Below are 26,662 nucleotides of genomic sequence, written 5' to 3' on the forward strand. Positions count from 1 at the left end.
ACAACCGTACCGTTCAACGTGATTCAAGCGGTGTTCACACGGAATAGGAAAAGTTGCCGTCAAAATACACTGTCAGTTGGACGGTTGTGACGAAAAAAGGCTAATATTATGCTTGTAATTCAAACTAAATGTTTGCTTTGCGAGAAAAACGAACAAAGCGAAAGTGGAGAGGAAAGGACGGCTGCACTCTCGGACCGAAACCGGTCACTGATAGGTGCAGAGGAATCACCAATGCAATGCACTCTGGTCAGGTTGAACTTTTGTTTGCATTTCAAATCAGTTGTAAATATTATCATTGCTGGGCTAGCTTCGGCTGCTAGCACTCATCCCATGCAGCCAGCTCGTGGATACTTGTTATCTAAACCGTAATAATGTTTCGAATGATCCTTGCTCACAAAATGGACTGAAACGGTAAAGAAAATCAACATTTATCGGCGACCCCGCTTCCGTTGCTTCAATGTTTTGCTCCTGATCGCATTGTTCGCGCACTGCAATCGACGTAATTGCATTGCCTGATAGCCTCCGGAAAGTGTTCCACCGGACTTTTGCTGGCAAAGAAAATTATCGCCGAGTGACCTTAACCTGCCGGATTTCAACGGCCGGCGAAAGATTCATTCACTTCCCAGCTCATTTGTTCGTCTACCCCGAACATTATCGCTAGCAATTTTGCGACTGTTGCTATCAGTCAGCCGGCCATTCGAGCATTTGCACTATTGATTGTGGTGGCCAAGCGGTTACAATTTCAGAGAATTGTAAAAATAGATTAATAGGTTATCGTTTGACTGCTGCTGCTGCTCGTGATAAAGCCCGACCGATACTGGACGCGGCCGTTGGAATGATTTCGGTTCCAGAGTAAAACGTTCCGGCTGGAGGCAATAACACCGGGAAGCATCCGCTATGTGCGCCCGCCAGAAATGGGCCACTGTCTAGTTCATGTAGCACGGGTAAGGAGATTCACGCTGGGAAATCAATTACCGGGACTACCTGAGCTGCAACAGGATGACAATGGATTACAAGTTTCAATTTATTTTATGTTCGACAAACGCTAGTTAAGATGTGAAAATGATCAGCACATAGTATTCTGTGTAAAATGTTGAGGCCTTAACACAGGCTGTAGCAATATGAATTGATGAAAAATGCACATATGCATCTAACAATTCAAATCTTAGCAATTTGAAAAACGTTTAGGATAGATAGGTACATAAAATTCCGAATTTCCATTTCGATTCGGTGTAACACAGCATTCCATGTTATTTGATTATTCTACAGACGAAATAATTTACCTTCCTACGTTCACAATTATATTACTATTGAGGGATTTCGCACAAATTCACTCAACCGTTTGCATCTTCTCAACTGTTTCTGTACTTTAATGGCGCAAAGATGTCAGCAACCCATTTCTAAATACAGAACAGGTCTTCAAATCACTCGATTTCACTTTTTGCAAGAGATTTTATGAGATCTGAAGCGCCTAAATTAACCCTGTAATGAAACGGACAAAGTTTTTCTAAAATCTAAAACAGTATACCAACTCCATAGACGAATTTGCGTGAAATCCCTCAACCAGTGTAACCACACAAACACCTTCCTCACCTAATTTTAATTTGTTCTTGGAAAATTGTTTTCACTGGAGCAACAAAATCATCATCGTATAGCATACCAGCGAATATTTGATTTCAGTCCAACCAAAACATCGATCGCACTCGGCGCCATAACTTTCGCTTCTGTTTGACAACGCGATCATGATAGAAGAGGGAAAGAACATTACTGTTGTTGGTTATACGATCGATAGGCGTCATCCCGCAGTGCCGAACTTTCTACCAACTCGACAGAGCCTCTGAACGTCTGTGAGAGTGAAATGCGATCTCCTCCGTACGCTGGTTATCAGTGCACACAGAGTGTAAGGGTACCTACTACTTTCGTTCGAATTCCGCTTCCCGGCACCCATCGGAGGTAGTCAATGTTGTGTGTTACTTCTAACGTTGTATATGTGCACTTTTCCATGGTAGTGCAGCTGGCAGTGAGTGCGGTTGCGGGGGGACAGATTCTATATAAGTTTGCCGGACTATAAATGAAACCAGTCATTCTGCTCAAGAACCCTCCCGGGGACGTGGACCAGCGTGGAGTACATCGAAAAAAATCGGCCAAGTTAGGTCCTCCGTCAGCAGAAAGGATTTGCCGATCAATTTAACAACGCCTGATATTTAGAGTGTGAGCAAAACCGAAGATTGTGAATAGTGCCGCAAGGCTACAGTGACCTTCACGATGTGGGTCCTAAGTTCTAGGAGTCTACTGTACACTTTAGTAATTTTGTCAGTGCTGTGCCATAGTGTTTTCTCAGGTACGTGATCATAGAGAATCGTGTTTCAGTAGTTTACTAGTAGTTAAATTTTCAACCATAGCGAGAATAAGAAACCTCAATAGATCCATCCGCGTGATTAGATTGTAACTTCTACGAATCGCTCCGGGCACTGGATCAAAGAAACAAAGACACTTGCCGGATAATGATGTGTGAACCAATTTAGTAATTTAGCCAATAGAGGTTTATGTTCCCGCGATGGGACTAGCGACGTGATTGTTTTTCTCTCGCACACCCAACACTGCCGTTAGTTCAGTTTTAGTACGACTTTCGAACGGCACTGCCACGTGGAGACTTCCGGCGAAGGTACGAAGGGGATAACCGTTCCCCGCTCCCGCTGCTCGCGTTCGTCCGTTCGTCCAGGAGCGTCGCAATCCGCCGAGACACAAATAAATGATGATTGACAGGCTTAGATTTGCTTCCCACCAACAACTGGATTGGGTAAGCCGCGATAGGAACGGTTTACTCGACTGTTTGTTACAGTGGATTTTTTCGGTTTTGGAACATCAGAAACTATATTCATGATTAAGCTTGTTTGTACGAAGTTGTTTTCTGTTTACTGTTTTACCAGTGATGAGCCGATTACTTTTAATTGGCTGCTAAATTTCGGCCAACTCAATCCGCTGGAGTGTTTATTCTGCCGGTTTACTCGCTGGTCGAAAATTTCAAAAATAATGCTGCTCACAATGATGTTTCGCGCGTGAATTTCTTGAATTCACATTCTTCTAGCTTAATAGCGGAAGCTAGTAAAGTACGGCAAATATTGTTAATTGCATTGCTGAATAATTGTTTGATTATAAAAAATAAATAAATAACCTATTGATTTACACATATATTTTCAATTCGAGATCTTGGCTCATCAGTAACCTTAATTAACAAGAGTTCTTATTTGAAAATAATCAATAATTGCTGATTAAATCGTAATTTTCCGGTAAGAATATTTGAGCTGTGAGAAATATTTGTTACATTGTTTTGAAAAAAATATTTGGTTCATAAGTTCCAGTAAAATTATTTTTTTTTAATAATATGTAGTCGAATAGCGAAAAAGTTAGTATGGGTCTAATCCTGATCCGAATGAAAATTTGCTGATCTATTGACTACAAAACAAGATTGCATTTTTATTGGTCTGTTTTTTCCTTGGAATTGTTAGATGAAAAATTTACTATTTGTTTATTAAAAATATTGTGTCTTGAAAAATATATATTCTAACTGAACTTATTTCATATTGTTTGTCTTGCGACTATATTCAAGCTTTTGAATCAAACTTTGAAATTATCTCCTGCGCCGCCTACTTAACCAAATCGAAAACCGGACGGCGAAATTATTTTTTCAAGTCTTATGTTATCCGTAACTTCTAGGAAATTGCTTCGTCTGTCTTCCATATGCTTCGATGGAATTAGTTTCAATTTTCCATGGTATAGAGGGTGCCACACCAAACTTATGAACGTGACTTGCTAGACAAATAGTTTCTTATGTAGATTTGTGTAGAATTTTATCACAAAACTGTTTGCTGAATACCTCAAACTTCTACAAATAGAAATTTTAGAGATACAAGACTCTCTCTAAAAAGGCTTTTTAGAACAGTTTTTCGTTCATATATTCAACTCTAATGCTTATAACATGTTCAAAATTTAGAATAATGCGAGAAATCAAAATGAACAATTTCTATTATTATATTTTTTATTATATACAGCATCCATCAATAAAAAAAGTGTTTTCAAAGGCTTTGTTTTCTGGAGTTGTAACTCGAGAAGGCGGAAACCATTCCAAGCTTCAGTGAATCTATCTAGTAAAGTATCTTGCTGACTAACAGAAAAACACAAAACCACGCTGGGTTATTTGTAGTTTCGAAGATACAGCCTACTGAAGTTTCCTATATTTACATGCATTTGTGCGCTATTTTTAGCACAAAGGCCGGCATGTTCGTGGTATTACAGTTGAACATATGCATAGAAAACCATTTTTTTACAAGCTTTTTTTCGCTGTATTTCTGAAATCTCAATTTCTAGAGATTCAAGGTATACAGCAAAGAGTTTTGTTATTCAATTCTACACAACTTTGCAGAAGAAACTATTCGTCTAGCAAGTCACATTCTAGTTAGGTGTAGCGCCCCCTATTGTTATACCTTCCAGAAATATATACACTGTAAATAAATTCGAAAAAAATTGTTTCTTTCAGAAAATGAGAATTTTTAGTTTTGATTTCTCCAAGTTCAAACAGCCATGGCATGTGTCTTTGAAAAAAAGTGAACTTTTTAAGATCTTTAATTCAAAATTATTCTACAAATTTTTTTTCAAGAAGAAAACATTTTTCCTTACGCAGGCTCCAGGAGTAAAAAAATACTATCTATAACTTTGCCGAAGACATCACACAAATCAAACAAACTATTTTAGCTCAGATGAAAAAATAGTTTTTTGAAAATCGTAACTTTTCTTTTAATTAATTTACCATTTTCAGTGTACAACAATTCAGTAAATATCGTATGGACCGATTTTATGTCATTTCTACTTGATTAAAAAGAATTTCTTCACTGTTTTTTTTTTTGTTAAGACAAAATTACTATCTACAACTATGCCGAAGACGTCACACCGATCGAAAAACCGTTCCGGCTTTAAAAACATTCGTAATCTTCGATTCTTTTCAAAAAAAAATGTTAGCACAAAATGGCAACTCTAGCTCATAGGAACATCAGTGCAAAAGTTTCAGCCAAATAAAAAATGACAATTAAAAAACATAACCAAACTGAATTACTGATTGTTCTATGCGGCGACGTAATCAGAAATACCTTCTGGGTGGGTTTTGATAAACAAAGGAAATTTTGAGAATCTTAAGTGGCTATCTTAAGTAACACCGCTTACTGTGCAACGCACGTGGCGTTTATAAAAACCGTTGCGTAGTTCAGCTAGTGGCCGATTCGAGAACAACCTTGAAATTGCTGTTTCTCGCATGTCATAAAAAGTAGGGTGTCAATGGAAATCGACCTTCCGAATTTTGTTGAGCGGTAGGTATCAAGAGTTTTGTCTTCTTGAGAAAAGTCTTTATGAAAATTCCAGCTCAGTCGTGCAGCAGCCTTCTTCCCACGTATAGGATAGTTATAAAATTACATTCCGACAGACAGGCATTTATTCGAAGCAGCCTTCTGTGGCGTAGGTCGGACTCGATTATATATGGTTAGCGTGCGACCAGATCGAACCAAGTGCCAAAAACATTATTTCGAGTGGTCGGCGATTAAAGTTCACCACCCCGTATGTTTCCTGCAAACTGCTGTAGAGATTATATGTTATAATACCATTATAGACTGTTCAAATGATTTCGTTTTTTCATGAAAGGTAGATTATCAAATTTAACATACACTGGTATTAAAAGCTCAATTTTACCTGGAAATGGTCCTACAGTAAAGAGCTATACATCGCTGGATCCAAGAAACGAAATGGTATATAGAAATCATACTTTTGATTACTCTAGTTATAATAATGTCATTATTAGTTTGAAGTGTTCGAAGTTTGAATCAAAACGGTATATAGTGGAAAAATTCAAAGACTACCGTACTGCATCAAATTTCGAACACCGGAGCTATGATATAACTTCTTGCACTAAAAAATCAACGAAAAATTTTTCTTTCGTCGATATTTGAGGTTTAACATGTCGGGTGTTTTATTGTTGCTGCAATAAGGTGCTATTTATATAGATTTAACCATGTTTCGTTCATGAAATTATTTATTTATTATTATATGTAATTCGTAACCTAAGACTTCTGTCTTTTAATATTACATTGTTAACTCTTTGAAGTAGAATAGGCATCACAAATAAATAACAGATAGTAAAGAAACTTAATGACAAAAACTACTCAAATAACAATAATACTTGAATAACTAACTAACTACTTATTTGAAATGCTCAAAACATCCTCTTCTAAATGCTGTGCAAGAAGCTATGTTGGCCAAACTATTGGGTAATGAATTTCATTGTACTACACCTCGTAAGAAAAATGAGTTCCCGTATTTTGACGTGCGATGTCTTGGTATAATAAATGTAAGGAAGAATTACTTCGGGTCATATGTAATTTTCTATGTAGATAACCAGGTTGCTTCGCTTTCAACAAACCATGTAGAAATAGGCAACTACGCAGCTTACTACAATTTTCCAAAGTACAGTCCCTCTACAATTATGGGTCAGTCAACGTGTTGTCTGAATATTCAAAAATGGTTATAAAATCGGAAAAAATAATCAAATACGAATGTTTTACTATCTATCTCTGTGTTCTGATGTGTACTTTCGATCAACAATTAGTTTCACTGCAGTTGATGCGTGTAAATCGGTTGGGAAGAAAAATATTACTTACATAGCCAAAGACACAATTATGGGTCACTTTTGGCATTCAAAACCATTTAGACTATAAAATTATCAAAATACATAATGCAAGTTGTTTTATTGTTATAAAAGCTTGATAATAAGTTATTTTATTCAGTCTTGTCGTATAATCATGTAAAAGTAATAAAAATAGCCAAAATATGGACTGACCCACAATTTTGTTCACTGATTGCACCGAGCAGAATTATAGTTTTTAGTGAGAATAGACGTGTTTGCGTGAAAGTGACCCATAATTGTAGCTGACCCATAACTGTGGAGGGACTGTACAACCGATTAGGCGATACTGAAGGTGGGAGACACGAGAAAACCTGTTTAAGTTGAACACATGACGCACACATGAATGTAACGCAACTTTTAGCTTATTAAAAACAGTGACTGGTACATCATCAAGCAAAAAATCGCATGCCAAAAATGGGGAAAGATCAAACTCTTAAAAAGTTTCAATTTTGTGTTAGTTGCGAGGAACGACGTTGTTGTATAAAGCGAGCGTAAACATGTACAAATTTTACCACATTGTGAGAGGAGAGCACATATTTATCCCAACCAAAATTAGATTGGGCGCGAATACCCAAACTAACAGCATCCTCAACAAATGAGACGATTTCATTGCCTAGAAACAACACCGGTTTCAAGGTACCATATATAGAGCGTTTGTTTTTGTACAATTCAATGTGAGCCAATCAAACCAATCAAAGACTCGTTTTAAATCAGCATTAATTTTATGAGCTATTTCTACAGCCGAATTATTATTACATCCATAATATAACTGGACATCATCCGCAAAAAGATGAATCTTGCAGTTTTTGATGACTTCAGGAAGGTCATTTATGTATAAAGAAAACAAAATTGGTCCCAGAATAGAACCTGGTGGGACTCCGGATGATACAGGCAGAAACTGAGAAAGTATTCCATTATTGAAGACAGCTTGAGATCGCCCACTCAGATATGAATTTATCAGATTTGATGCATGTAACGAAAGTCCAAAGTTTGATCTCAGTTTTTGACATAGAATTGTATGTGACACTGTGTCGAAAGCCTTCGAAAAGTCTAATAAAATTAGAACAACGGGCCGACCACCATCAAGTACAAGACCGATATCATTAATTATTTTTAGCATCGTGGATTTTGGGCTGTGTTTAGTCCGATAACCGGTCTGCAACTGATTTAACAGGTTCTTCCTGGTTATATAATCACAAAGATCCATTTTGATTATTTTTTCGAAAATCTTAGACAAAGCGCAAAGGATGCTTATGGGTCGCAGATTATCTATCGTGTTAGAGTTGGATTTTGTCTTAATAGGTATAATTTTGGATATTTTCCAAGCATCAGGAAAAACACTTGTTGTGATTATAGAATTGAAAAGATGTGTTATAGGCTCAACCAAAATAGGGCAAACACTTTTTATGAATTTCATTGGTATTGAATCGATTCCCATAGCATAGCATAGCTTTAATGACATCAATTTGATCAACTCTACGAAAATGAAAAGCATCGTTATTGAATTCGTATGTTCCGAGGGTACTAGAGAAAGGCGAGTTGTTTTGAGAAAAATGACTACAAAATTTGTAATTAATTTCATCAGCAGTGAAATTGTTCGGTGTTTGCGATGATGATTGACCAACTCCTAGAGTTTTCAGTTTTTTGCACAATTCCTTTAGAGGCATCTTCATGTCAATGCGGGAGGTAAAATAATGTTGTTTAGCTGTGCGAATAAGTCGGTTTACCTGATTTCGAATTCCTTTAAACGCAAGATGAACATCCGAAGTTTTACTTCTTTTCCATTCCTTGTACAATATATCACGGTTAACAAATTAACGAGAATTCAGAACTCGGTTTTGATTCAAATTCCGAACACTTCAATGTAATCACTAACAGATAGATAGGCAAACCGTGTCAACACTGACTGTCACTTTTTTCAACGCCTGCTGTTTCCCTGGTAGTGGTCCTACAGTAAAGAGATATACATCACTGGGTAAATGACATTCCGAGGTACAAAATTGTATACAGTAATCATACTTTTGATTACTCTAGTTAAATAATGTTATTTTTATTCTGAAGTGTTCGAAGTTCGAAACTGTTCGAAGTTTGAATCAGAACGGTATATAAAATCGAAACAGATTTTTTTTGTTCAGCTTGCTCTGTTGTTTTCGAAATATAGATGAATTTTATTTTTAACTAAACCACTCAAAGTCAGAAAACACCTTTCTCACAAAAAAAAACAGTTTTATCTTGCAGTTATTTTTGATGTAAATGCAGTCAAACATGAAGAAAAATTTTGATCAGGGTATATTGATTTTTTACTTTTAAATCGAAACGTCAATTTTTTTCTTTTTCATTTTTTATAACAATTTTTAAATATTTTTTTATTGTTTTTGTTTATTTTTAATTTCTTTTATTTATTTTTTAATTTTTATTAATTTTTTTTAATGTTTTATTTGTTTAATTTAATTTTTTCAATTATTTTTTTTAATTTGCTCATATTTTTAGATTTATTCTTTTTTTTTTTATTTTTTTTACTTATGAAATTTTTTGCATAAGTTGCAACATTTTTTCAGATAACTCCGACCCCCTTCCTCCAGCAGCGTTACGTTTTTTGTGGACGTTCACTTTCGACATTTCAGCTTTAAATAAGTCATACTTGAAATAGAGAAAAATAAACAAATTTTTGTACGTCCCCCCTCCACTTCCCTCGGGTACGTCACTAGTTTTATGTATATAATATTTCTTGTATTTTTTTATTTAAAAATAGCGAATCTACTGCTTTTGTTGTAGTAAAATATGGACTCAAAGTGGAAAATAGTCAAGTTACTATGCATAATACAACTTCTTAAAAAATTAGGGTTTTTGCTTCAAGCAGAAACCTGAGTCAAACTATTAATGATGTCTTGGATATTGTTACGAGTGAACTTGTTGTTACGGTGCCGGCAACGTCGTTACGATCGTTAGGGCAAGCAAGGAGGTTTTAAGGATGGAAGTGTAACAGTCATTGTCGGAAACAGAGTTATTCTTCTCCACGACTGCGACGGAAAAAAAGGGTTGTAAGTGAATGAATCGAATAGTATTGCGCGCTAAGTTAACACATTACATCGACGAACGATACGTACCTTTTTGTCAAATCCCGCGAGTCTATGCGAGTGGTGCGCGCGATAACCAGCTACCATCAGGAGCATACGAATGTTTAAATATTTGTCTATTATTATTCCCGAGTGTTCTTGAGAAATTAAATGCACTTCGGCAGGCGCGAATCTACAGTACTGGACAAAAAAAGTACGCACCTGTGATATGTTCAAACTTTCTTGATTTAGGTAGAATCTAAGGCAGATGGATAATCAAAGTGTTCTAACAAAAGACAGTACTGGAGGTGTACTTTCGAAAAATGTTAGATAAAGCGACATGAGAACGACATATAAACATAAAAAGAGCTTATATTTGGAAATTGTCATTTTCTTGTGGACAAAATAAAGTACGCATTATAGTGATTCAACGTTCAAACTGATTTTTCTTTATTTAAGTATTTAGTTTGGCCACCTTTAGCTTCAATCACGGATTGCAGGTCGAGGCATACTTTCAACGAGGTTTTCAATATGTTGGGAGTCAGTATTTGTCCAAGCTTTTTCCAAAGCTTCAAACAGTTTGTCGCGGTTGGTGACATCTCCCTTGTCGATATTTTGATCCAAAATCGACCACAAATTTTCTATCGGATTTAAGTCCGGGCTTTGTGATGGCCATTCCAATAGCTTGATACGTGAAGCACGGAAATACGCAGTGGTTTTGTGGGCGGTATGCTTAGGATCATTGTCTTGTTGAAAAGTGAACTTCTTCTCTAAGCCAACCTTTCGCGCCGACTCTGTAAGATTTCTCTTTTAAATGCTGATGTAATAGTCTGCCGTCATTATGCCATGTAATAGTCTGCCGTCATTTTGCCATATTACCAACACCCGACCAGGCAAAGCACCCCCACACCATGATACTGCCACCTCCGTGCTTGACCGTCTTCTGAATATTTTTATCGGCAAGTTTCTCACCAGGTTTCGTCCATACTCGTGCTCGTTGTTTGTGGCCAAAGAGTTCAAATTTACTTTCATCGCTCCAGATAACCTGTTTCCAGAACTCTATCGGCTTGTCGATGTATTTTTGAGCGAATTTGAGACATTTGATCCTGCAGAAATAAACCTCAGCCAAAAATGTATGCTGAATACGAAGTAAACAAACCTGTTAACCTTTCGAATCAAAGGTCGTCGTTGGGCAAATCCACTCTTGTAACCCATTCCCTGTAGTCTTCTGCGCACAGTTCGTTCAGAGATGTTTAAATCAGCATTTTCACGAATCACTCGGCTGGTAGCGAAAGGATTTTTTGCCACTTCTCGAGAAATTCGGCGATCATCGCTAGTTGTAGTTTTCCGCTTCCTTCCTCTACCGATCCGATCGGCAACGCTTCCCAGTTCTCCATGCTTTTTGCATGTTTTTCGTGCTCCTGCTTTACTTAAATCGTATTTTCGAGCAATTTCTCTATAAGAAAGACCTTCATGACGGTTGTTAACTATAAGTTTACGAATATCTACGGAAATTTGCTTTTTCCCCATCTTATCCGATTGTACCGCGCACTAATAATGATAAACAAATAATCAAACACATTGTTTCGACGTTTCTCTGCAGCAATAGGAATCTTATTGAACTTACGAGGAGTAGGACACAATAAAAAATAAATTATCTGAGCTGAGAAATAGTAAACTGATGATGATATAAAGAATGCGTACTTTATTTTGACCAAGCGAAAATAGAGCTTAATTACAATTATGCTGAAGTGTGAAATTAATATGCAATTCTTTGACAAAATTATTATACCAATCGTTAGTATATTAGAAATACCACAACTTATTCGAATTCATCGAGTTCATATACCTTATATTAAAAAAGATACAGGGAGTTCAACATTAGGATAGTGGGTGCGTACTTATTTTTGTCCAGTACTGTATGACAAATATTTATTGCGTAGTCATCAGAAAAATCAAAAATTTTATCGGCCGAGCGAACCTGCTCCGATTCGCGCCTAGTTATTATAGCAGCAAAGCGAGCTATCTTAGGTTACATCGTCAGATCTAGATCAAATTCATTTCTGCATCTCTGCGACTGCAGTGGAAAGGCAGGTTTTATGTCACCATGGTAAATCCCATGGTAGCTCGCTTATTACGAAAACGAACGAAAAGTATCTATCATGTCATGAGGTTATAAGTACCAAAGTGGAGGCAATATACGTACCAAAATAGTTCGCGCAGTAAAAGATATACAACGTTTTATTTCATTTTTTACAATTCTATAACAATTACCTTTTGCATAAAATCTGGGGTATGAACAACTCTGTTTGTTACTTAGTACAATTAAAACGCAGCAGTGTGTAACATGTACCGCGAATAAATTTTGTATTATATACAACCTAAATTTTCCAAAAAATGATAAACATAAAATTTATGTAGCAACAATTTCATTTATATTTTTTTCTTCATGACAAGTACGCGTATCATTTACTTTAGTACAGTCTTTGGTATGTCGTAATCATTGTGGTTGGATGCGGCATTTTTCTTTATATTTGACAAGGCTGTGTTCAGCCTCGAAACCCCAACTTTCCGATTTCTGCTCCTATCCACTATCCTCAGAGTCATTTTACGATGCTGCGTGTCATCGAATTTTATCTAGGACTGTTGAACGCTTAAAATCGTATGAGCCTGTAAATCGTATTTGATGTTTTTTTTTTTTTTTTTTGTAAGACTTGGACCACTGCGGCCATTATTTTGATCTTTTGTGGTATACCTTTTCTTTAGTCTAGGTACTCGTGGCAGACATATCGCTATTGATGGAAGTGATCGTCGTTGTCATATCGCACCCTTTCTCCCAATTAGGCACTGAATTTCGTATGAAATGTATTACCTCATTAGGATTCGCAGACCAGACCTCAAAAGGCTCCTAAGTTCCTTTTCCAAAGGCTCTTATTCTGCGCTGTATTAGTGCACTGCAGTGGCAGAGTAAATGTTCTGCGGTTTCACATTCGAACCCGCAGAGACGACAAATTTCGTCATCTGACTGACCAATTAGTTTCAGGTGATGCTTACTTGGACAGTATCCCTTAAACAGTCCAGTAATTGTCCTTAGTCCCTTTTTATTTAAACTAAGCAATTGCTGGCTTTTTGGTATTTGATGTCACTTATTGTCTTCAAGGTTGACCCAAATCTATTTATAGACTCTGATGTCAATATGTAACTCAATATTGTCTCATATACGAAGGAATAATAACATGCGATCCGCATTAGCCTTCTTTTCAACTGTTAGGCGATTCAAGCAACTCAATAAACATTAAAAAAAATCTTTCAAGGCGTTGCCCATGTTTTTGTAAGACCCGACTGGATGTGCCATTTTTTTGATGATTTTTTTTAAGTCAAAACTGCAGTATTCATGTTCAATACCCAATTCATTGAATCTTTTAGGAACTAGATTTTAAAAACCAGAGTTGCTGAAAGGAAAATTTTAATTTGAAATAAATTTGGCATGAATATGGTATCACTCTTTACCACTCTAGGATTTCAAAAACAGACGATTTTAACTGTCACGAAAAAGTAAATTGTATTTCATTCATTATGCAATCCTCTTACAACTCTTATTGGAGTTTTCAAGGAATATCAATGTCAACGTGGATCACACAAATTGGAAATCCTACAATTTTGCACTGCATTTAGGCTTAGCACTGTAGGCAACTCTACTGCGATGAAACCTGATTTTTTCTGTGCGTTTATACGAGGAACAATATGCAGTCATATATCACGGACTGTACGACCCATATATGATGAAAAATAACTTGAACTGATAATAACATGAACTTTATACAATTTCAATTAAAACTAGATGATTATACGATTTTGTATTGCCATTTTTATATGATTTCTGGTTATCTGGAAGGTCGAACTCGATTATATATAGTCTCTGAATTTTACCACTATATACAGTAACATGCGTTCGTTTAGACACACCATGTTTTTCATCGGTTTTTCTTTCAAAACCAATTGAATTTTGAATGTCATCACTTATTTTTGTTTGTTATCATGAACTAACAAACAGCATCATTTTTGACCCAATCATTGAGTAAGTGAAAGTGAGATATCGTGGGCACAATTTTGTTTTGGTTGCGGCAAACAAAAGCAAAAAAGAATTTGAATGAAGTGCCAAGCGTTTGATTGTAAAAATTACTGTGACTCCGGTTTGGGCATTGAATTTTATCGATTTCCCAAGGATGCAGAAGCTTATCGACAGTGGCTAAAAATATGCGTGGAATCTGAAAAAGATATTCCTAATTTGAAAATCCCACGCAATAGTCGAATATGAACTCTTTTCATTGTTATGTTGTTTATTTAGTTGTTTGTTGTAACGTGAAATCAAGCTTTTCTTTACAAACAAACAACTTACCTTTGATTATGCAACAGGAATGAAATAAAAACTCAAATTAAATGAAAATTAAATAAAAATAAAAATATCAAATAAATAAATTTTCCTGGTTGCCTCGTTTTCTTATGAGGCAGACGAAAATAATGTTCAACAGGGGGTATGTTTCATAGCAAAGAAGAAGAGAAAGAAGCCACTTGGACACTCTTCTCTTAGGAACAAACTTTCCAGCTTTCTACGTACCATAATGGCGAGTGCTATAATGCGTGTTCGAAATTTGTAAACCTCTCTGCTTACGACAGTTTCGTGATTTCTAGAGTTTTGGCAACACTAATATTGCCAAATTTATTGTTTTCTTGCGAAATACATTAAGAGTCTGACTGATGTAAGCAGAATTGTCAAAAGTGTAGGTAACATATTACGATTTTTTTTATTATAGCGTACGCCATTATGGTGCGCGAAAAGCTGAATAGATATAATACTGTCTGTCCGCCATTCCTCTGTGTGTGGAGCAAGTATGGATTAACACCGCAAAAAAAAACTTCCAATATGACTGCCTGGTGACGCTTTTCATGACTTTGTGTTACTTAGTAAGATTTTTCTTTTAGAAAGTCTGTAAGATAACGATATTGTATCATGCGAACATAAACATTAAGTTCGATCAACGCAACGACTCTACACAGTTGCGGAAACAGTTCTAAAAATTGCTTCTCATGGAAAGAGTAATGAAGTTTCGAATGTTTTGCAACAGATAAGTTTTTGAATGTGAAGCCATACTTTAATGAATTAACCAACTCAACGTCTACATAAATTTTGCTTCAACTAATATAAATAAACAATACCTCTCAACGTGTCATCGGAAGTATTAAAATCATAACTAAAATCGATTTACTCAAGTTCTTGACCAAAGATTTGATGATAATTTGAAAGCAAGACGTGAATATTAATTTCAACAATTCAACTGATACAATTGCTTTTCAATTATGCATAAAAAGTTTTACGGTTCCATTCAAGAGTCCTATCAAACCTATTTGAAAAACAAAATATAAAAATGTTGAAAATTTGGTCACACAACAATCCAACATAAACCAAAGAACTTCCTAGAACAAAGTGCGATGATTCCGACGGTTGTCTGGTTTTCTCTTTTTCAAGCGATTATTATTTCAAGTTCATGTTCAAAACACCGATGTCGCTGACCCATCAACAACCAGATAAGAAAGCACTAGAAAGCTGCAAAATCTCATAACACTAATAGCAGCTTAGTCATTCCTAGCGATAATGACTCAGCACAGCATACCACACACAGTGTCCTGTTCAGTTATGCAATCCCCTAGCGATGCGTGTCCGTCTCGGCTAATCATTTACTCTTTCTTCTTCTCGAATATTCTTTACAGCGTCATGCAAAACTGGCTGCCCATCCCGTAAGTACCGGAGTGCCACCATTGCCACCATCGTCGGCAGGCCGTTGCTCCTATCAACTAACCCCACTGATAACCTTTCTATTCACAGCTAACAAATCATCCAAGTACAAATTTCAGCCGGGAAATGTCTACAGCTACGATTTGGACAGCTTCGTCCAGGTGCAACTGACTGCTGAGGAAGTCGATGCCCAACAAACCACGCTGAAGGTAGAAGGCAAGGTAGAGATCTACGCCGCTGATAACTGCCAGTACACACTGAAGGTGCTGTCACTGACGGCCTTCGCTCCTGATGGCAAAAAATCGCAATTTGGAAGTGATATCAGTAAGCCGGTCCAGTTCAGCCTGTCCAATGATGAACTATTCCCGGAGCTGTGTACCGATCCAACCGATTCGGATTTCTCACTGAACGTAAAGCGGGGCATCATTTCGCTGTTGCAATCCGCCGAAAGCAAATCCTTCGAAACCGATGTTTATGGTGTTTGTCAAACTTCCTTCTCGAATTTTGCCGCCGGAGATGCAACCGTTGTCAACAAGGTTCGCGACCTCGCGGGATGTAGCTATCGGGAGACCATTAGCAACACTCTGGTATCCAGTGTGGTCAACAGCAAAGCCGTAAGTGAAATTTTTCTATCAAGAATTATGAATTATTTTTCTCACCTCTCAAATTACACACCCACAGGGAATGAAATCGCTCCCATATCTGAACGCCAACTACAACAGCCAGCAAACTTTCAAAAATGGTCTCCTGGATTCGGTGAAATTGAACGAAGAGTACAAATATGTACCCTTCGCCAAGCTCAACTCCGGTGCCGTGGCCAAGGTTACAACGAAGTTCACCTACACTGGCGCGAAATCAGGAAGCGTACCGGCACTGACCAGTGGAACGCCTCGTTCGATCATCTTCGAAAACCCCCAATCGGACTCGCAGAGTAATCTGGATACCATCAAACAAGAACTGAAAACCGTTGTTGAATCATACGACAACAAGAACGTGGGTAAACTTACCGCTAGCCACTTTACCGAACTTGTTCACTTGATGCAGTACTCCAAGAAGGATGACCTTCTGTCTCTGTACCAGCAAGTCAAAGCCGGAACTGCTCACCCTAACAAGGTTCTCGCTCGTAAAGCCTATCTAGATGCCCTCTTCCGCGTAGGAACGGGAGCTTCCGTTGAAGCTCTCGCTACCTTGTACAAAAATAAGGAAATTTCTGACTCTCAGGAACAGAAACTGATGTTTGTGTCCTTGAACCTGGTTATGTCTATGAACAAAGCTGCTCTGAAAACAAGCAAACTGTTCCTGGACGGAAATCCTCCCCGTGAGGCGTATCTCAGTGTTGGATCCTTGGTTCACAAATACTGCCAGAAGTTCGGCTGTGCTTCGGCGGACGTTAAGGACATTTCCGATAAATTCGCAGTAAAACTGGGCAAATGTAATCCAACGAGCCGAGCGGAAGAAGACACCATTGTTGCCGTTCTCAAGGGAATCAAGAACTCCAACAACTTGGTATCTCCCCTGCTGGACAAAGTTGTTCACTGTACATCGGACAAGTCGTCCTCTCGGGTACGAGTGGCTGCCTTCCAGGCCTACCCTGCTGCCTCCTGCCACAAGAAGGTCGTTAATTCAGCTCTTGACTTCTTGAAGAACGCCAACGAAGACTCTGAAATTCGAATCCAAGCTTATCTGTCGCTAGTTGAGTGCCCATCGGCAGCAGTCGCCAATGAATTCAAAGCTCTTTTGGACAGCGAAAAAGTTTACCAAGTCGGTTCCTTCGTCACCACTCACCTGGCAAGCTTGCGGTCTTCTGTAGATCCGACACGTGACGCAGCTCGTCAACATTTTAGCAATATCCGAACCACCAGCAAGTTCCCGTTCGATTTCCGCCGCTACTCGTTCAACCGGGAGTTTTCCTATGCTGTGGAATCCCTGGGATTGGGAGCCAGCGTTGATACTAGCGTAATCTATTCGCAGAAGAGTTTCTTGCCTAAATCGGTCACCTTTAATGTTAGTACTGAAGCATTCGGCAATGGATTCAATGTGTTTGAGCTTGAAGGTCGTCAGGATAACCTGGACCGCTTGGTTGAGCATTACTTCGGCCCGAAAGGATTCTTCCATGGCTTGGATTTGCAATCGGCCTATAACAAGCTGGTTGAACAATACAATAAACTCTCGGAACAAGCTCGAAGCCGTTTCCGTCGTGGCTTGAAGGAGGATGTCAAAGCGTTTGCTAGCTCCGTCAACCTGCACAATGATGTCCTGGAAGATTTCAATCTGGACGTTTCGGTGAAGTTCTTCGGCTCCGAACTGTTCTTCCTGAGCTCCGGTGACAATATGCCGCACACACCTGAGGAGTTCTTGGACAAATTGCTGGAATGTTTCGACAAGTTCTTGGAAGGTGCGAAGAAATACGATCGCGTCTTCGAGCAACACGCACTGTTTGTGGATGCTGATTTGGTGTACCCTACGGCGGCTGGTCTTCCGCTGAAATTGTCGTACGAAGGAACGGGAGTCGCTCGGCTGGAGACAAGCCTTGAAGTCGACCTGAAAGCCATTGCTAAGGATTACAAGAATGCGAAGTTCAATTTGAAGCTGGTGCCCAGTGCAAGCTACGAACTGTCGGGAACGCTAAGTGTGGACGCATTCACGGTTACTACAGGTCTTCAGCTGTCTGGTACCGTCCATTCCGCTACTGGTAGTGCCGTCAGTTTCGCCCTGTTGGACGATGGTAAAGCTTATGATCTTACTGTTGACTCTCTGTTCAAGAAACAAGAGCTGATTAGTTTCAGCAGCAAATTGGTGTTTGTGACACGTGAACGCGGAAATCAACTTATCTCGCTGCCCCTGAAGATGAATCAGGGTGTTAAGGAGTTTAAGGAATGTTTTGACAATTTGTACCACATCATCGGTGTTACCCTGTGTGCATCAGCTGGCCAAAAACAAATCCCCGGCAAGGCGTTGGTGCCATTAGATGGAGAGTATCAAGCGGAGCTGTATCTGGAGGTTGATCCCAAGTACCACTTTTCGGGCAAATATGACGATTCCGATAAGCAACATCAGAGTTTATTGTTGACATTCGACACTCCCGGTACGGATAAGAAGCGAACGACCAGCCTTAAACTGGAAAGCTACTTCAAGGGTGACGCATACGTGAAGGCCACCGTTCTGTCTCCTCTCCGAAATGTTGATGTTAAAATTGGGTTGAACAACAACGACAAGGAAGCCGCTTTGTACGCTGTAGCACACAATGGTCCTGAGGAATATTCCGCAAAGCTCGGTTTTGAAAAGGCAGGCTCTTCCGCCAGACAGGAGTACATTCCAATCTTCACCGTCAAGTCTCCAACTGGTGACGCGCAGGTTTCCAAACTCGTTCAAACCACTGGTAAAATCATTGTCGAGAAGGGCGACGGTGGTGCCACGAATTATAAGCTGGAAAATGTCGAATGGACAAGCCCGTATGCTCCAAAAACTACTGTGAATGGATTCGTTTCGCAGAACGGACCAAGCTTCGACACCGATCTGGCGGTCGTTGTGGGTTCCAGCAAGAACAACGTCAAAGGACACTTGGATTTTAGCCCCAAGCATCTCAACTTCGATCTGGAGAAGAAAACTGACGGCGATGCAAACAAGAACTTCAAAGTGAACGTCGCGGTTGCTTACACGGATAGTTCGGTAAGATGTGTTTTACATAGAAGTAAACAGAATTCTAAAGCGTTATTTCTCACACAGTTCAAGAACATGCTAGTCTTTGTTGCCGGTAAAGACTTCAACAATCCAACCAACCACTACGAGCTGAATCAACATGCGGAGTTCGTAGTAGAGGACAAGAAGTTGACATCCCTGTCGCTGTCGAATAAATTGCAACTTCCGAAACAAATGGTACGGTTAGATATGGTAACCAACAAGAACCAGTTTAAGCTGGATGGTGAATACGGTTACGATAAACAGAAGGTTGCCGCGAACGTGGATGCCAAGTACAACGAAAAAACTGCCGGTGACTATGACGTGACGGTGGCAGCTTCACTCAACAAGCATAACTTCAAATTCGTGTCCAAACGCACCCTGGATGCTGCCAAGAGTAAGTTCCAGAATCGCCTAGTGGCCAGCACTGGAACGAAGATCGAGCTGAATGGTGTTGCCTCGAATAAGTTCAACGACCAGGAGGGCGAACTGAATCTGGAGGGACTTTTCGTAGCCGTGGAGAAGGCAGATCCGTACAAGTAAGTTCACACCTATGAACCAATTTGAACGTTTTTGAACCTCCTCTATAATTCTAGGTTGACTCTTGCTGTACACTTAACACCTGCCACAGTGCTTTCGAATGCCAAGGTTCTAGTGGGAAAGGATGAGTTCTCAACCTACGACTTGAAAGTTGATCGTACCGACAACTCTAATGGCAAATTTAATGTAAGTCAAATGAAAATTTTAGCAACTTCCTTTACACTAATCTAATCTAATTGAACAGTTTGTAGTCAAAGACTTCCTCGATGGAAACGGCGAGTTTAAGGCAAACAACGGCGAAGGAGATGGAACCGTTTTGATGAACTTCGTGAAGCAAGACCGTAAGCTAAAACTGGACACCAAGTTTAAGGTCAATTCACCGGTTTACGACATCGCCACCGATTTCTATTACGATTTCGACAAGGACAATACCAAGAAGATTCACTTCGACACCAAGAACAAGGTCACCAAGAGCAGCTTTGATAGCAAAAACAAGCTGGAAGTGTTCACCGAAAAATACGAATTCAACGTTCAAGGACAGCAGAACGGTCAACTTTCTGATGGTACCATGAACGGCAAATTCTCTCTGGTACTACCGACAGGACGTCAACTGTCCGGTGATATGAAACGCGAAGTCAATGGAAAGGATGAGAAGAAGACTACTGGAAGTATTGTTGCAAACCTGGTAGAGAAACTTCCCAGTGGAAAACAGCAATCGCTTTCATTAACCGGAAACTTGAAAGACGGAAACTTAAAACCCCGTTTCTTCGACGCGACCCACGAGCTGAAGTATACCAATTTTGACGGATTGGATGCTGTTGTGGAGCTAGATACCACGCACTTGCCAGAAGGACACTTCAAGAAAGCTGTCTTCCATGTCAAAGTCCAAGGAAAGTTGGTGCCTGAAGCAACTGATTTGGCCTTCTATTTAGATGAATACTGTGAAGAACATGCAGTCTACCGATTGAATGGAAAGTATGGAAAGGATTTCGACGGCTCAGTTAGTGGAAGATACAACGTAGGAAAGGCAGGTAAACCGCACACTCACGAAGTCAAGGCAAATGTTAATGTCCCGAAAGCACCGGTGAAAACGCTTGCGCTTGAATCAAAGGGTAGTTATCTAGAGCCGGAAGGTGAAACTGGTCTATTCGAGTTGGATTACGCTGGATCTTTCAAATACAACGATAATACTGTGTCGGTATCTACGGCCGCTAAAGGAAACGTTAACCATGGATCAGGAAACCTGAAGGTTAACCTGCCGAATACCGATCCATTTTCCGCGGAAGCCCAGTACAACTACGATGGCAAAGAGGACGGACCAGTTTCCACCAAAGGTTCCCTGAAGGTTAACTACGGTAAGGGTAAAACGCTCGGTTTCAACGGTGAAGCTAAGGCTCTCGGCGTTGACGATGTATCGGTGCATGCTACGCTGAAGTCTGAATTTGAACACGTAAAAAATGTTGAACTGACCTTCAAGCATGTTAAGTCAGGTAATAATGCGTTCAATAGCAAACTAAACCTAGTAGCGGATGATAAAACGTACAGTGTAGATAACGCAGTATTGCTCTCCGAGACCAGCCCGTCAATAGATTTCAACCTTGGATATCCAGGAAAACAAGTTAAGGTGTACGGTGCATATAAGGTTCTGAGTGATCGTGCATTCAAGGCAGAAACCAAGGTTCTGAACTTTGGTGACTTCAATCTGGATTCCAACGTGGAAGTGAACTATCAAAGCTACGAAACCTTCTACGCCAAGGGCTACTTGGACGCACCGAAATTGAATGCCAATAAGGTCAGCGTTGAAATAAACTCCAAGCCAGGAACCAGTGGAAAGGGTGTAGAGTTCAAGGCTTCATCGGATGGAAAGAACGTTCTAAGTGGATACGCGGATTACTCTGTTAAGGAGCAAGGCAAGAGTACCATCATTGAGGGACAAGGTAATGTCAAACTGTACGACAAACAACAGCAGACAGCTTCCTTTAAGCTAACTCGCGAGAAACTGCAAGAAAACGGATACGCATTCACCCTGGGAGGTTCGGTTGATAAAAGGACCGTATTCGCTGAAGTTCGGATCAAACCAAACGATTTTTATTTAAAGAACAAATATTGTGAAGCGAATCAATGTACCTACGTGGAAGTGCAATCGAAACTCGAACGCGCCGGAAGTAAATTTAACCACGAGGCACTTGTATCGGTCGATCTACAGCAATTGGGCTACGAACACGAGTTTGGTTTGACCGCAAAGACCAGCGGTAATGGATTCACTCTCGATCATACGACCGACGTCCAGCTGAAGGAGAAAAAACAACCCAAATACCAATATCAGCTATACATTCATCCAAACAGTGCCGGTGCCAGTCTCATCCTACCGACCCGTTCCGTTGTCATCGAGGGTGTCTTCAAGTATCCGAAGGAAGACAAATTTGGCCAGTACGATAGCACTGTTTCGTTCTATCTAGACAAAAAGAACGCACCAAATAATAAGGCTACCTTCGGATTCACCGGTGAGACCAAACTGGTTGGCGCGGCAGGTGTAAGCGGCACTGGTTCCCTGAAATTCTCCCACCCAACTGTGAAGGATCTCGTTGTGAGCGTGTCCGGTGTTCTCGACGGTGAAAAGCAGACCGTAGATGGAGAAGTTGTGCTGGATCTGTTCAAGAATGCCAACGATAAGATTGTAGCGCACGCGACATACGTGAACAGCGATCAAAGCTTCAAAGGCTTCAATGTAAGTGCTGCAATGAACGTCGCCAGCAAGGGTCTAGGGTTTGACTGTGGCTTCAGTGGACACTCGGCGCTATCACTGGCTACGAAACAACTTAGCACCGCCGCTTCGTTCAATTTGCCCTTCGAAGATTTCCGATTCGGATCGTACCTGTTTGCCAGCCCCGAAGAGCTTGATTTCCTGCTAAAGAGATTCAACGACGATCTTGTTCGCGCTCACGGCACATACGACTCGAAAAAGAACAAAGCCGAGCTTGTCACAACGGTCAAGCTTGTTCCAAATCGTCCAGTTGTTCTACAATCGAATGTGAACGGATTTTCCTCGGCCAAGTTCTCGCTTAACCAAGACAAGTTCTTCAGCGTCGACGGTTCATTCGCAATTGACAAGGCGGCTTCGCTCAAGGTTATGGGATTAGAAAAGGAACTGCTGAATGCGCATATTGCCCTAGACGCAAGCCACTTCATGTCCACCGAGTATCAAGTTAATGAAGCCAACGCTAAGAGTTTCCTCAGTGAGTTTAACAAGCAAGTGCAAAGCGATCTTGAGTCTACCAAGGCAGAGTTCGAGAAAAAGTACACCCAACTTATGGCTGATGTCAATAAGGTATTCAATAACGCAGTAGGCGCTTTGCCAGATTTTAGTAAATTCCAGGAGGACTATGGCAAGCAGCTAAGCAAATTACAAGAAGATCTGCTGCAAGATCCAACAATCAAAGAGTTGTTCGATGTTTTCGTCAAGGTTTACAAATCCATAAACGATGTTGTCGCGAAACTGCTTGGCGTCCACACCGAGCACATGAAAAAGGTTTCCAAAATTGTCACCGATGTTTTCGAAGCGCTGATGGGAACGTTCAACGAAAACATTTTGCCAGTCTTGAAGGAGTTCTACGTCAAGACGGAAGCAGTCCTGTTTAACGTTTACGAAGAAACGCTCAAATTGGTAGTAGCTGTATTCGAAAGGTCGGTTAAAGCTTTGAAGGTTTTCGAAGAAGACTTCAACAAGGTTGCCAAGAACTTTTCGGAAATGTTCAAGAGCTTCGCTCAGTCATTCAACAAGGCCGTTGTTACACTCGAGAAGGAGTTCAAAGAACTATACAAGGCAGTCCATGAATACTTCGATTCGTTCGACGAGTTCAAGGTGCTCAAAGAAACATTTAATGAATACTTCGAAGGACTCGACAAATACGCATACCAACTGCTGAAGGAAATGTTGACTCTGGCCGAAGACCTGTACCCAGTGCCAGAAATCAAGACATTTACGTCATCTGTCAACAAATACATCACAAGCAAGCTGGAGAATAAACCAGTCAATGACGTGGAAGAGCTGAAGACTATCTTCATCAACTTTGTGAAAGCCGTCAATATGTTGTTCGACAAATTCGCTAACTCTGTGACCGCGACGCTGGATGAGCCTGGATTCGCGGGAGGTTTACCATCGTTCGTAACGTTGAAGTTCTTCCCGTACATCACCAGCTTCAAGTTTAGCCCACTGAATTATCTGCGCAACGAGAAGTTTGTGTCGGTTCGCGACTTTTTGTACCAGTTCCGTCCGTACGCCTGGAATCCGTTCGCTGTTTTACCACCTTTCGCCATGCACGGAGAAATCGCCGATGGCAGCCACTACTTCACCTTCGATGGACAGCACTTCACCTTCGCCGGTAGCTGCAACTACATTCTGGCGTCAGATTTCGTCGATGGAAACTTCAGCTTGGTGGCAAACGTTCAGGATGGCAAACTGAAATCTGTTGCTCTTATGGACAAAGATGTTCTCGAGCTGAACGATAAGGGTGTGGTAACGTTAAATGGGAAAGTTACAGATCTTCCACTACACAAAAATGATGTTCATGCCTGGAGACGATTCTACACTGTCAACCTATTGAGCACCTACGGAGTTAGCGTCCTGTGTACAACGGATCTAACAGTATGTCACTTCACTGTTTCCGGTTTCTATCTTGGAAAACTGAGAGGACTGCTGGGTAATGGAAACTACGAGCCGTACGATGACTACACCCTACCAAACGGAAAGGTAGCTCAGAGTTCTACTGTGTTTGCAAACGCCTACAAATCAACGAAGTCTTGCGGAGCTGTTGTCGATGCCGGTCACACAACACACGAGCACAGCAGTCCGGTTTGTGCTAAACTTTTCGGATCTGATAGCTCCCTACGGTACTGCTACTTCTTCAAAGATCAATCCAACTTCCGTGAAGCCTGCGAGCACGCCGTTCATGACGCCAAGGATGCCGACGCAGCCGCTTGTAATATTGCTTTCGCCTACGCATCTGCTTGCCGCCTCGAGCTGATCCCAGTTAATGTTCCAACACAGTGCCAGAAATGTTCCGTCAGTGGTAAAGACATCAACGTTGGTGATCAGTTCAGTGTAAAATCTCCCCAAAAACAAGCCGACGTTGTTCTGGTGGTTGATACCTCTTTGGGTACGCTACTCGGGGAATTAGTGCAAGCTTCCATCAACGACCTACGCAAGGATCTGAAATCCAACGGAATCGCGGACGTGCACGTGGTGGTTATTGGATACAACCGTAATCAGAAATACATCAGCTTATTCACCAGTGGTGGATCGCTGGATTATACCGGAAAACTGGGACAGGCTGACGTTAGTGGACCAGAAAACGCCAAACCATTGGTCACCGGCAACCAGAACGTAGACGAGTTCTTCAAGACATTGCACGAACTGGGCGAGCGAACAGCCGAAGATCTGGCTCTAACACCCGATGCCCGCGCATTCTTGGAAGCGTTGAAATATCCATTCCGTTCTACCGCTAGTAAATCGATTGTGTTGATTCACTCCGACGACACGGAAAAGATGCCAAATCCGGTAGGATTAGGTGACTCTTCAAGATTCGAACATTCAACTAATTCGTACTGGAATTTCAGACACGAGCGGTGCAATCACTCCTGGCAACCTTGGATCTGAAATCGAAGGGTGTTGGATTACACGTCATTACACCAGTTAAGGGCCTGGGTATCGCCAACAGTAAGGACCAGAAGAAGGTGAAAGAAATTGTCGGTAAGTGATGAGTCTTACAGATGATTGACTATCAGTAGTAACATCATTTTGTGCGGTTTACAGGATTCAGCTCGAAACAGGCATTCACCCTGGCCGACAGCAAGAAGCGCACCAACGTAGGATCAACGGAGTTGAAGAACAACCTGAAATACGAATCCGATCTGCTGGTGGACATGATACAGAAGAACGACGGATACGTGTTTGCACTACAGAACTTCAGCGGGTTGAAGCAGGCTAAGGATAAGAAGTCGTTCGTTGCCGTTCTAGCTTCGGCGCTCGGAGATCACATCGCCCGAACAGAAGTCCACAGCGATTGTGTGTGCACGCAGCGCAATGGACTGCACGCGGAAGAATCCTGCGAAGCTAAGGAAACCAAATTCCTACCACCAGGCGTAAGTTGGCAGTTTATTTAAAATCTTGCTGTTTTTCTATATTACGATTCTTGCAGAAGAAAACGGGAGGAGCGAAGGGATAAACAAAAATACCCCCAACCACCTGCTAGAGGAGAGATGACTTCCAGCCATATTTATTATACCAAAAATGACACATCTTCGTCTAGGAAAAAAAGTATATCATCCGAATGCCATTAGCAGTAAAATCCTGGAGCTATAATTTCGTATTGTAGTACTTCATGGAATCGAAACGCAATAAATAAGTGACTGTTTTACAATGAAGTTTGCGTTTATTAACGACCTTGAACGGAACAACGATTGCATCTAAAACCACATTAATTCAATTTCAATGTTTCCACCATTCCATTGTTACCGCATTCGGACAAATAAATTAATAATTCGCATCGTATTAATATATTAAACATACATTTCAAAGTGACTATTTATCCTGCATCCCCGTCCCATTGGTCCCACCGGTCGGGTGCATAATATCGGCAAACGGCGTACAACAGGCGGAATTTAATGCTGCACCACCATCATCGCATTAAGCGACCGAACGAAGCGAGAGCACGTTTTTGCGAACTAATTGAGCCTGGCCGCACCTTTGCCCTGTAACAATCCATTGCCTCCAGTTGCCAATTTGCAAACTGCCTCTGGAAAAGAGAATGAGCAGTGATGCCATCAAGGGCTTTTCTGTTATGCATTTGGAAATGAGGTATAGTTTGA

At 40.5% G+C, this 26,662-nt stretch overlaps 1 protein-coding gene across 1 annotated transcript; it reads left to right on the forward strand.

Annotated features, from left to right (window-relative positions):
* The first annotated feature begins 2,071 nt into the window (after nt 1-2,071).
* Nucleotides 2,072-26,218, forward strand: LOC129726642 (apolipophorins). Its single transcript, XM_055683590.1, has 10 exons — nt 2,072-2,341; nt 15,553-15,579; nt 15,668-16,191; nt 16,259-19,246; nt 19,304-19,794; nt 19,852-19,981; nt 20,040-25,352; nt 25,412-25,544; nt 25,608-25,936; nt 25,993-26,218. Exons 1-10 carry the CDS (start codon nt 2,266-2,268, stop codon nt 26,017-26,019), a joined length of 10,038 nt encoding a protein of 3,345 aa, XP_055539565.1. The 5' UTR covers nt 2,072-2,265; the 3' UTR covers nt 26,020-26,218.
* The last annotated feature ends 444 nt before the right edge of the window (nt 26,219-26,662 follow it).

Source organism: Wyeomyia smithii, chromosome 3 (genome assembly GCF_029784165.1).
Source record: "Wyeomyia smithii strain HCP4-BCI-WySm-NY-G18 chromosome 3, ASM2978416v1, whole genome shotgun sequence".
Taxonomy (NCBI): Eukaryota; Metazoa; Arthropoda; class Insecta; order Diptera; family Culicidae; genus Wyeomyia; species Wyeomyia smithii.